Below are 13,745 nucleotides of genomic sequence, written 5' to 3' on the forward strand. Positions count from 1 at the left end.
CTTCAACTATTTCGCCTACTTTTCATTATAAAATCTAAAACAACCAAATAAATTCAGGATACTATATTCAGCCAGTAATCTCAATTTTTCTCAACAATTTAACAGGACAAATGGCATTGAAAATGATGTTTTTTGGAGGCATCTTTAACGCAATGCAACATTTAAAAACTGCATATTTTGCTAGTACGCAAATGAAGACACGAAACCACCAAATGTGGCTACTCGGCTTCACAAACACTTGAATAAACATGGGAGCTGCTCAGTATGCCACTGTTTTTTGTCCAAAATGTGGCATTTTTAGTGCGATAAAATTGTGCCAAAGTGTCAGGAAATGTCACGTCGGTGGCTGAACGTAGGAACAAATTCAGAAAAAGTTTATAACATAATAAACAAGTCTCTCACAAGTATTTTGATACATATCACGAACATATATCATACATAAACTATGAAAATGCTAAGCGTTAGGTGCTTCCACTTTTTTCACTTATTTTTTTACACCATTTTTTAAAGATCCTTGGAAAATGTGAGAGTGGTGTTTTGCTGTACTTCAAATGATCAATGCTTTTCACTATTCCATAGGGTGTCACTTTTTTTGTTGTTATTGCCCATTGTTTGTGTTCCATGATTTTTCTTCATGGCTGTGTAACTTATTTCTATCTGAGGAGCTCCAATGCGACCCACATGGTCAATTATTTGTGTGTGTCATGAGCTGTAGTGTGAAGTCACGAATATTTGTTTTGTATCCAATTTTTTTTCTTTTTTTTTTTCGTTTAGGGACAGAATAAAGAAAAGTAATTGTTGAGAGGATGCCTACAGTGTATAACAAATGTAATGTTCACACGTCACGTTTGTAGGACTGTCAACTTAGCCCAGATGTCGGGTAGTGAAATTGTAGACTGTCACATCCCCACACAAAAAACTGAATACTGATGTGAGCACTCAGTGAATTTTCTAAAATCATTTCTTAGTGCCCACCTATGTTACATAATGGATGTTGTCTCAAAATTTCAAGTTTCTGGGGTGTAATTTAAACAGGGCATCAGTACAACAACAAAATTTTCTACCACCCACACCTCCTTAGAAACTGAGTTTTAAGAAGTTCTTCGATCGTAGGTGTCTGTTAAGACAGTGTCCAAATGTAAAATCACTTTGCTATTAATTTCAGTTCCCGAGGGTCGAATTTCACAAAACCTTTTTTCACCGAGAGCCCTCGATAAATAATATTCTCGTCACACTCCACATTTGCAGCTAAAGGAGCATAAACGAGTTGATAATATGACAAGAGGCTTCAGCCTATAATTTCACTCCGTTAGGGTCAGAATTTTGGAAATGTCATTTGAGAAAGAATGTTTCCTCCATCTTTCACTTTCCGAAGATTGGTGGTTTATACTGTGTGCTGATAAGCATGTGAACCTGTATCTTTTTTCACGTTTACCATAAGTGTCTTTCAGTAGAGCCTATAAATCAGACTTGACACGAGTGACGAGAGGTGTTGGAGGTAACGATCAACTTTCCAACAGCAGCAGCAGCAGCTGAGCCTGCAGCTGACACCGGGCGAGCAGCGAGTGCGTGGCCCCGGGTCTGGTGCCGAGCTGCTGTCGCCGCCCACGCCGCGATCGTTCACCTCACCGTCCGCATCGCCGCTCACCTCTCCGCAGGTGGCAGGCAAGGGTGGGCCTCAGCAGGTGCGTGGCGTGCGCATTTGATTGAAATTTAATGTAATTTGCAATTATTATTATGAAGCTACAATTTTCTACTTCTGTGATGGCACAGAATATATAATGGCACATCTACATCTACATCTGTAATTCTCAGGCTACCCGACAGTGTGTGGCGGAGGGCACTTTGAGTACCTCTATCTGTTCTCCCTTCTATTCCAGTCTCGTATTGTTCGTGGAAAGAAAGATTGTCGGTATGCCTCTGTGTGGGCTGTAATCTCTCTGATTTTATCCTCACGGTCTCTTCGCGACATACACGTAGGAGGTAGCAATATATTGCTCGACTCATCGGTGAAGGTATGTTCTCGAAACTTCGACAAAAGCCCGTACCGAGCTACTGAGCGTCTCTCCTGCAGAGTCTTCCGCTGGAGTTTATCTGTCATCTCCGTAACGCTTTCGCGATTACTAAATGATCCCACACGGGTGAGCAATATTCGAGCAGTGGGCGAACAAGTGTACTGTAACCTACTTCCTTTGTTTTCGGATTGCATTTCCTTAGGATTCTTCCAATGAATCTCAGTTTGGCATCTACTTTACTGACAATCAACTTTATATGATCATTCCATTTTAAATCACTCCTAATGCGTACTCCCAGATAATTTATAGAATTAACTGCTTCCAGTTGCTGACCTGCTATATTGTAGCCAAATGATATACGATCTTTCTTTCTATGTATTCACAGCACATTACACTTGTCTACATTGAGATTCAGTTGCCATTCCCTGCACCGTGTGTCAATTCGCTGCAGATCCTCCTGCATTTCAGTACAATTTTCCATTGTTACAACCTCTCGATATGCTACAGCATCATCCGCAGAGAGCCTCAGTGAACTTCCGATGTTATCCAGAAGGTCATTTATGTATATTGTGAATAGCAACAGTACTACGACACTCCCCTGCGGCACACCTGAAATCACTCTTACTTCAGAAGACTTCTCTTCATTGGGAATGACATGCTGCGTTCTGTTATCTAGGACAACTGTCAAACTTAGTACTCTGATTCTCGGTCTGCAGCGAGAGTGAGAAACGGTCTACCTCTGTCGTTACGGTACGGGTGGATATCGTATTCTCAAAGCCTGTGAGCATTTGGAGCGTGGAAACCGGAAATGTACGAAGTTCCGTGTTTTCAGAAATGCCTTTTCACTGTCGTGTTCTCAGTACTCGCTTGTGTGCCTGTGACTCGATTTGGGTGCCGTATCGTGGTGAAAATATTTCAGACGTGGATTAATAGGTGGCACGTGATCTATGTGCTGAGCAGTGCTTCCCTCTGGAGTTAGATGTGGTGTGCATCTGCGTCTCCTCTGTGAAGTGTGAGACAGTTTGAAGAGATAATGCACAAGTTTTCAATCAGTGGGCACACCTTTTTTAACTGTGACAGAGGTTATAGAGAAATGGAGAATGGTAACTGATGCCCTGTTCCGTAAGATTGTCGACTCGGCTAAAGCCGTGAAACGATTCTGTGTAATTCCGACGTGTATAACTGACTACTTCGCTTCTAAAGACGCTGCTGCTACGTTGTTGATGCGGGCGTATGAAATCTCTAAATCCGATATGGTCAAAGTGTCTTGTACATTTGTAATAGGTATTAAAAATTATTATTCTGAAACAGAAGACTGGAAAAAATCATTGAGCGGAAAAGAGAAAATGTCAAAGGCGATGTTCTTCTTATGAAAACCCAGCATTGTTTATCTGTTGATAATGAGAATGATCCCTTTAACAATGTTGCCATTTCTTCCTCAACAGCCCAGGGAGTTTTTACAGTAGGCTTTGTAACATTTGATCCTGACAGTGGCAATGCGTATGAAACAGAGATCAATATTGAGAGATTTTCTCTTTAGTTTAATTTTGTTATTCTCTTATAATAAATTAAAAAGAAATGAAGAATGTATTTTGTTGACTGCGGTTCAACTGTTTAACATATCTCTGCTGTATTTCTATATGGATATTTTAGAAATAAAACATCATGTCTCCATATTGATGGCATTTAATTAAAAGCTTTCATATTGACACTTACAACCAGTCACTTTCCTGGTACGGCTTGTAGAACATTCTTATTACATTATTTATTTTGTAACCTGGCTCTTACTCAACAGTGATGAGGGGGGGGGGGGGGGCAGTGTAATTCTGTGGCATCAGAATACCTTCTCAATGTTTTGTGTGTGTGTGTGTGTATATATATATATATATATATATGAATATAATAGAGGGAAACATTCCACGTGGGAAAAATATATTTAAAAAGAAAGATGATGAGACTTACCAAACAAAAGCGCTGGCAGGTCGATAGACACACAAACAAACACAAACATACACACAAAATCTAGCTTTCGCAACCAACGGTTGCCTCGTCAGGAAAGAGGGAAGGAGAAGGAAAGACAAAAGGATATGGGTTTTAAGGGAGAGGGTAAGGAGTCATTCCAATCCCGGGAGCGGAAAGACTTACCTTAGGGGGAAAAACGGACAGGTATACACTCGCACACACACACACATATCCATCCACACATACAAGACACAAGCAGACATTTGTAAAGGCCTTTACAAATGTCTGCTTGTGTCTTGTATGTGTGGATGGATATGTGTGTGTGTGTGTGCGAGTGTATACCTGTCCGTTTTTCCCCCTAAGGTAAGTCTTTCCGCTCCCGGGATTGGAATGACTCCTTACCCTCTCCCTTAAAACCCATATCCTTTTGTCTTTCCTTCTCCTTCCCTCTTTCCTGACGAGGCAACCGTTGGTTGCGAAAGCTAGATTTTGTGTGTATGTTTGTGTTTGTTTGTGTGTCTATCGACCTGCCAGCGCTTTTGTTTGGTAAGTCTCATCATCTTTCTTTTTATATATATATATATATATATAATAGAGGGAAACATTCCACGTGGGAAAAATATATTTAAAAAGAAAGATGATGAGACTTACCAAACAAAAGCGCTGGCAGGTCGATAGACACACAAACATACACACAAAATTCTAGCTTTCGCAACCAACGGTTGCCTCGTCAGGAAAGAGGGAAGGAGAAGGAAAGACAAAAGGATATGGGTTTTAAGGCAGAGGGTAAGGAGTCATTCCAATCCCGGGAGCGGAAAGACTTACCTTAGGGGGAAAAAAGGACAGGTATACACTTGCGCGCACACACACACATATCCATCCACACATACACAGTCACATCATCTTTGTATATATATATATATATATAAACATACACACAAAATCTAGCTTTCGCAACCAACGGTTGCCTCGTCAGGAAAGAGGGAAGGAGAAGGAAAGACAAAAGGATGTGGGTTTTAAGGAAGAGGGTAAGGAGTCATTCCAGTCCCGGGAGTGGAAAGACTTACCTTAGGGGGAAAAAAGGACGGGTATACACTCGCACACACACACATATCCATCCACACATATACAGACACAAGCAGACATATTTAAAGCAAAGAGTTTGGGCAGAGATGTCAGTCGAGGTAGAAGTGCAGAGGCAAAGATGTTGTTGAATGACAGGTGAGGTATGAGTGGCGGCAACTTGAAATTAGCGGAGATTGAGGCCTGGTGGATAACGGGAAGAGAGGATATATTGAAGAGCAAGTTCCCATCTCCGGGGTTCAGATAGGTTGGTGTTAGTAGGAAGTATCCAGATAACCCGGACGGTGTAACACTGTGCCAAGATGTGCTGGTCGTGCACCAAGGCATGTTTAGCCACAGGGTGATCCTCATTACCAACAAACACTGTCTGCCTGTGTCCATTCATGCGAATGGACAGTTTGTTGCTGGTCATTCCCACATAGAATGCATCACAGTGTAGGCAGGTCAGTTGGTAGATCACGTGGGTGCTTTCACACGTGGCTCTGCCTTTGATTGTGTACACCTTCCGGGTTACAGGACTGGAGTAGGGTGGTGGTGGTGGTGGCCTCGACTGACATCTCTGCCCAAACTCTTTGCTTTAAATATGTCTGCTTGTGTCTGTGTATATGCGGATGGATATGTGTGTGTGTGCGCGAGTGTATACCCGTCCTTTTTTCCCCCTAAGGTAAGTCTTTCCGCTCCCGGACTGGAATGACTCCTTACCCTCTCCCTTAAAACCCAAATCCTTTTGTCTTTCCCTCTCCTTCCCTCTTTCCTGACGAGGCAACCGTTGGTAGTGAAAGCTAGAATTTTGTGTGTATGTGTTGTGTGTTGTTTGTGTGTCTATCGACCATAGAGGGAAACATTCCACGTGGGAAAAATAATATTTAAAAAGAAAGATGATGAGACTTACCAAACAAAAGCGCTGGCAGGTCGATAGACACACAAACAAACACAAACATACACACAAAATTCTAGCTTTCGCAACCAACGTTGCCTCGTCAGGAAAGAGGGAAGGAGAAGGAAAGACAAAAGGATATGGGGTTGTAAGGGAGAGGGTAAGGAGTCATTCCAATCCCGGGAGCGGAAAGACTTACCTTAGGGGGAAAAAAGGACAGGTATACACTCGCACGCACACACACACATCCATCCACACATACACAGACACAAGCAGACATATGTACAGAGACACACTTTTTCTTCCCCTCCCCCCCCCCCCCCCCCTCCCAACAGTGTAGATTTGGCATTATCAGTTGTTGCCACTAATAATGAGGACAGTAATATAAAAGTAGTAATATTTTTATTTTTTAATAATCATCTGATCTACAGGGTGTCCCATTTATCATGGCCACCCTAAATAACTGTTTGTCCCAGGTGCAAATTACAAAATGTTTCAAGCAAATGTTCTTTAGCCATCGGAGACATCAGTCAGTCATTGTAGCTTTGTCTTTACAGAGATTTGAACAGCGGTATGAGTTTTTTAATAGCACCTTGTATTTTTATTCGGTAATTCATTTCCTCTCCTAAAGACCCATTCAAAAATGTATCACAGTGTACTATTCGCTGAAACACAACATTATTAATTACATAACACGACATTGACTCTGAGCCTGGGACCACAAACCCGTCCATTAGCTGGAGTTGTCAGAAAACAAATGAAAACCAAGTAAAAACTTAACACAAAATTGACTTTGACTCTCCTGTGCCATTGCTCAGGAGTAGAACATTCAAAGGTGCTCAAAGTGGTGACCTGGACACTGATACACTGTTGCACTTGTTGAATGAAAGAATTATTTACTGCTTCCAGTGTTGGCTGCTGAAGAGAATTACAAGCTAGCATGATGTTCCTGCATGTCCTCTGGAGTTGTTGGAATATCACAATAGACGTCTTTAATGCACCCCCAGAGAAAAAAAGTCCAGAGGGTTTAAATCAGGAGACCTAGTAGGCCAAGTAACTGTTCCTCCTCGACCAATCCATCTGGCGGGATACCTTCGGTTCAGAACACAATGTGCATGCATGGCATTACGTGCTGGACATCCATTGTGTTGATACCACATAAGCATTCTGGTTCTTAGTGGCACTTCATCCAGAAGAGGAGGAAGTTGGCATATGCCGTACCGTTGATGAAATAAGGGCCAATAATTGTAGTTCCAAGCATCCCTCACCAGGCATTAACTCTCCATTGACACTGATGTTTCACCTGTCTAAGCCATCGTGGGTTGTCGCTGGACCAATAATGCATGTTCCTTGTATTTACCTGTCCTTTCTTTGAGAAGGAACATTCATCGGTAAATAGAACATCGGAGAAGTAGTTCGGGTTGGTGAGGATTTGCTGCTGTGCCCACTGACAGAACTGTACATGATTCTGGAAATCATTCCCGTGCAATTCTCAAAGTAGGTGTACATGGTAAGGATGGAACTGGTGACGTGTAACAATCCAATGTACACTGGTTTTAGGAATGCCAAACTCGTGTTCAAGCTGTCGTGTGCTCACATGTGGATTCATGGCGACGGAAGCGAGAACAGTAACTTTGGCAGCTTCATCTCCGTGAGTGCTACGATGATTGCATTGTTGTGGGTTGAAATTCCCCGTTTTCTGAAGCTTGGCAACGAGATGAGAAAACGTCGGTCAGGAAGGTGGGTTTTTGTCAGGATATCGCTCTCTGTACAGTTCTGCTGCCTGCGTAGCATTTCGCCTACCTTCAAAATCAACAACAATAAAAGAAATATTATATCATTGCAGTTTGTAGGAAGGACAGTAGCCTTTAGTGTATGCCTACTTTACACAACAGTATTTAATAGGACTAAACAACTGTACTAAATGTAGTCACAAATAAGAAAACTATTGCAATTACTGTTCTGCTAACTTACATTCCCCATAAATGAGTAGCATTTCTACCTTCTCTTTCTGGGTGTACATTGTACTCACACAACTCTTCAACTGATGATGGCTGACGGAATGACGAGTGGTCGTTCTACTTGTGTTTACATTTGTCCGCTGTCAACATCAGCACGTAGATGTGTTTCATTACTCCGAGTACCTGCACTAAGTGCTGGGAGCGTCAATTTTGTGTTATGTAATTAATAACGTAGTTTTTCAGTGAATGGTACACTGTGATACATTTTTAAATATGTCTTTAGGAGAGAAAATGAATCACCGAATAAAAAATACAGGGTGCCATTTAAAAAAGTTATACCACTGTTCATATCTTTGTGATAAACAAAGCTACAATGACCATTTGCTTGAAACATTTTGTAATTTGCATCTGGACAAACAGTAATTTAGGTTGGTCAAGTTAAATGGGACACCATGTATAAAAGTCAATGTTCGTTTGTTTCTTCATATTTTATGCGCAGCCATAACGCTCGTGTGATTGTGATACAGTAAGCGGCATGTGTGTCATACCGGCAAGTGTATTTGAAAGAGCATGGCAGTTGTGAGATATTTGAGTTTGACAGAAAGAAGCAGATCAGCGTTTTATAGTGCCAAATTGAAATTTTCCAGTGCAAACAGTAATTTTTGAATTTTTTCATTGAACCAATGAACAATATTTTGGTTATACAAGTGTATATCGTGTTAATAGCTTTGTCAAAAAATATGCCTCCCAAACATTTGTCACTTAGTAGATCCACCAGCACAGCACATAGAAACATTGCATTGGAATTTCTCAAACAAGTGAGGAATGACACAGATCGTCTACGAATTGCACATTCACGTGCATGAGAATCTCAAGATCAACACGGAGCAAGGATCGAAAGAGAATGTTGACGTGCTACTCGATTGTGTGCATCACAATCACAGGAGCAACGTGCATCAAGGAATGGAGCAGATTATTTACAAATTGCTGATTCAAGTGCATCAAAATCAGAAGAGTGACATGATGTAACAATCAAAAGAGAATGTGTAGGTGCTGCTCAGTTGCGCACGTCGGAATCAGGAGACCAATATGCTGCGAGAATTGAAAGAGAATGTTCACGAGCCACCTGTTCGCATATGTCACATGTTTTGCATTATGAACGAGGTGTGAAATTTATTTTTTTTCTGTGTGCCACCCAACAAAATTGCAAGTGACTTGATGTATGCCGAGAAAAATAGTGGTGGCAACGATCATAAAACCATACTGTGATGTATAGTAAATAAAAATTGAGGAACCCGTGGATGGTGGTGATATTTGTCACTGAAACTAGTTTGGGAATAAATATATATCTCAGGTTGCAGACATGCACAATTAAAAGACACTTCTCGGGCCAGAATGCATATTCCTTGATGTGCCTTCTTTACTGTAAATATCAGTCTGTCTTTTCCTACATTGTTGAAATTCCTACCTGGAGTTTCCATTGTTAAATAAATAAACAACAAAAGTTTTTGCATTAAGGCAGGCCTACGATTTTCGTATTATTGTTCACTTCAATATTATGCAAACTAATCCAGTTACAGGTAAATACAGATATCTTTGTTTTATTCTATCAAATGGAAATATTATTTTCTTTTTTAACTTTCTAACAATTATAAGTGTAATTTACATTTTTCTTCTCTTCCTTTTCCTTTATTCTTACATGTGAAAAACTCGATAAAAAAGTGCCAGCAGTGAATTCACACCGTATAATGATATGTCAGAATGGAACAAATCGTATTCTGCAATGCCGTCAAATATTTTATTGGCACATGGTAGACACGTATGCTAAAACTGAATACAAATGTTTTTATTCATTCACTTTCATCAAACATCATTGCATTCAGAAGAATACATTCATTTGCAAGATGCAGTTACAAACTGTGGAAATGTTTCTGACATTGGCAAAATGATCATACTCCCAGCAGTGTTGAGTGGCAGCTCATGGCAAATGCACGAATATACACAAGATGCCACGACACACGTCCATTCGTATGGTCGCTCTGACTTTTTCATCGCATTTACACGCAATCCGACACGGCACGAAATAAAAGAGCTTCTATTGTCCGGTCAGCATCCGTTCGATCGACACGATTTGACTGCACGAATATATGAGCAAAAAACTCGCTAAATTGATGGACTTAATTGTGAAGCATCACAGCTATAGTGAAACTCACTGCCGGACATATGCAACTGAATGACAGAAGAGAGGACTCGTAGCACTCAAAATGAAAATATATGCAGCTCAAATTGATGATTTCATTTGTGCAGAAATTCCTAATCCTGAAGAAGATGTACCGCTGTTCGATACAGTATTGTGATGAAAAACATGGTGCGTGGACCGTGCACAGCATTGAACCTGCCCAAGCTGCATGGTTGATAACGAATGCATGAAAAAGTATTCCAGAGAGTTAGGTCGTGAAACATGAACTGGTGGTGAGAGACATCCACAATACGGACGCCAAAAGCCAGAAGGTGGAAGTCAAACAACAACAATCAGAATGAAAATCGACAGCAGATGGATTGTGCCATGGTCTCCTTTGTTATTGAAAACATTTAAAGCTCATACCATCATTGTCATTCCATCAAATCGATCAAGTACGTATGCAAATACGTCAACATAGGTAGCGATATGGCAGTAGTCAATATTGACAGACCTGAAATGATGAAATGAGGCACTGCGTGAATTGTTGGTGAACCAGTGCACACAACACTTGCAGCATTTTCTGCAGAGTGTGAAGAAGATGTATTTGCCAAGACATTATTGTATGCATCAGTTCCAAAGTACTGTACATGGAATGCTACATCAAGAAATTCCAGCGTAAGTGAGGCATGTGTGAAGAAGTCTACCAAAATCTATATTCATCTGACATAATGAGCCATGTTTACGCAGTACATCCAAAGTGTTACCAGATAAGAATACTGTTGGTTAATGTCAAAAGTGCTACTTATTTGCAAATGTGAAATTAGTTGATGGCATAGAATGCCAGACATACAGAGAAGCTTGCCTAAATCTTCATTTGCTGAAAAAAGACCATCACTGGGAAATGACATTGGCGGCTGCATGTGTCAGCTGTCATCTGTGACAAATTCGAACATCGTATTGACCACATGTTTGCCATCCAACCCGAAAGATTTGTGGGAAAAATTCAGAGAGTCTTTGATAAATGATATTTTGCAGTATGTTCTTACCATTAGCGAAGACAATTCCATCAGTTTAGTGAGAGAATAGCAGTACACGCTAATGACTTTCATGCAAATGAACTACTTTTGCTTGCAGAACAAAAATTGGTCTGAACCACGATTAAAAATGCCATGTCAAATGGCAGAGGTAGTCTGTTCTTCCTTGGTGTGCCTGGTAGCACTGGGGGAATGTTCCTCACCAGTTTTCTGTTCGCTCACTTTCGATTTCAACGTGGAATTGGTTTGGCTCTTGGCTTCATCAGATATTGCAACTACGTTATTATATTAGATGGTGGATGAACAGTGCATTCAACACTCAGATTGACATTGGATATGGATTCTTGGTGGCTCTAGTATGTGATGTTTCAAAAGGATCTGGCATGGCTAAAGTTATGAAATATGTGCAGGGTCATTGTATGGTATGAGTGCACCACAGTTCATAAGAAACAGAACGAATCACTTGATTGAACTCGTAAAGATTTACAATCAGATGTACAGCCATTCGGTGTCGCTTTCATTTTATTATTTTGTGACCGTAGACAAACTCTTCCAGTGATTTCTGCATCAAACACCAGCTGATTGACCTCAGTGCTGACCTCAAGTATCACATCTTTGGAGCCATGAGTAAAAACTCATATTAAAGACCAATATGCATGTACATTTGCAGTGCAATACGTCAGCAGCCCCATATTCAAAACAACTATTGAACACTGGTGAATAAAAATTACCATTTGATATTTGATGCTACCACAAAAAAGTGACATAAGTGCAATCAGATCAGTCATACAATCCAAGAACAAATTGCTGGCGGTTCTGTTATGTACAAATCTATTGACAGCTTCATGAATGCGGACGAAGTTGTTAATTATCCAGTCGAGGTTTTAAAATCATTGGATCTTCGTGGTGTGCCATCGCACTGATTACCACTCAAAGTTGGCGAGCCAATTACTCTCTTGTGAAACATTAATCCACCCCAATTATGTAATGGAACAATACTCGCTGTGAAGAAACCGTTGCTGAATGTCATCAAGGCAACTATTCTTAATGGAAAGTTGAAAGGAAAAGATTTGCACATTCCACACCTTCCCATCATTCCCACTGACATGCCATTTGATTTCAAACAACTGCATCTCCCCATTCGACTTGTGAATTGTCAACGACCATCAACAAGGCACGAGGTCAGTCACTTCAAGTGTGCAGATTGAATCTAGAAAATCCATGTTTTTGACGAGGCCAGTTGCATGTTCGCAAGACAGACAGCCAAGAAATTCGTTTCTTTTTGCTGAAGACTGAAAAACAAAAAAATATTATCTATCCAAAACTTGAACAATAAAGTCAACAAAATGAAATTAATATAATTTATACTTCTCCTTTCTGTATATCATCAACTTTCAGAAAATGAATTTATTCAGGGTGTATACGGCCCGGGACATCCGGGAGATCCGGGAAAAACCCGGGAATTTTTTCATCCGGGAAAAACCCGGGAATTTTTTAGAATTCCGGGATTTTTCATTGTTTTAGATTTCAGTTAAAATTTTATAGGTTTGACGTGTAAGATCTGATACGCTGAGAAAGAACTTTAGTCCACTAATGCTGAATAATACTGCAGCAATGAAACATAAATCAGAGAGTAACACCAAAATAAAAGTTTAGTTGCATAGAAAATGGGTAATTTACACAATGCACAGACCAGTTTGCCGACACCGAAAAGTGTCAAAGGCTTTAGGTCGAAGATTATGCAGTACGTCCGTAATAACTAACGTGCATTCGATGTGCGTGACGTCTCAATTGTTTACATTCCTAACAGGTCACCAGAAAATATTACGAATTGTGGCTTGAGATGCGTTACTTTCAAAGTAAATTTCCACGGAAGATGTTTTATGTTACGTGTGAGAATGTGCAGTGAATTTCTTAAATCACAGGGCGTTATAACTCTCATTCAAAACGTTAACACTTTGAGGATCAGCCATTTGAGAAATGTCGGGCCCAGAAAATAAGTCATTTATGCCAGTATTTAAAATTTTACAGGCACATTTGTATTTGATATGACTTAACGTGTAACACACGCTAAAAAAAGACCGAGCTTCAAGTTAGTTTTCATATTTAATGCTGTTCTTTCATAGATAAAAAATTATGCAATCGATGGCAAAAAGTGTAATTGACCTTCAAAAAAATGTGCATAATGTGTTACTGAGCAATGTCACAAGTCTCTTCATGCCAGAACACTTCGACTTTTCTACGCAACTGATAATCATTTTGGCACGATTTTAATTGCCAAATTAGAGCCTGTTAGTAGGCCTACGGACTTCCTATCATTGTAGGACTAATAACAGTGGATGCCAATAGACGATGCAATTCTCGTTCGGACATACACATCTACTTACGAGTTAACCGGTGTAGAAACGCACTTCGCTGAGTCGACCGAGCTCGGACTATTTTCATAACGTACGCGCCGCGGCCTGTCTTTCTCGTAGGCCTCGTGCTCTAACTGCCGTAATTTGCTAGCGAGATCACGTGACATGAGCTATGACTGGATGACAAAAGTGCATCGCTCCACGCAATCTCTATTTTATAGTTTCGGAAGCTACCGTGCTGTAATTTGTGTATATACTTTCGCAATACGAAAAT

At 40.4% G+C, this 13,745-nt stretch overlaps 1 protein-coding gene across 1 annotated transcript in view; it reads left to right on the plus strand.

Moving 5' to 3' along the window:
• LOC126109551 (histone-lysine N-methyltransferase 2C-like) overlaps positions 1–13,745 on the plus strand; it is a 417,507-nt gene that overhangs the window by 318,784 nt on the left and 84,978 nt on the right. Inside the window, exon 60 of the mRNA XM_049914567.1 lies at positions 1,521–1,685. Coding sequence (XP_049770524.1) covers positions 1,521–1,685 — 165 coding nt within the window. The remainder of the gene's footprint in view (positions 1–1,520; positions 1,686–13,745) is intronic.

Source organism: Schistocerca cancellata, chromosome 12 (genome assembly GCF_023864275.1).
Source record: "Schistocerca cancellata isolate TAMUIC-IGC-003103 chromosome 12, iqSchCanc2.1, whole genome shotgun sequence".
Classification (NCBI taxonomy): domain Eukaryota; kingdom Metazoa; phylum Arthropoda; class Insecta; order Orthoptera; family Acrididae; genus Schistocerca; species Schistocerca cancellata.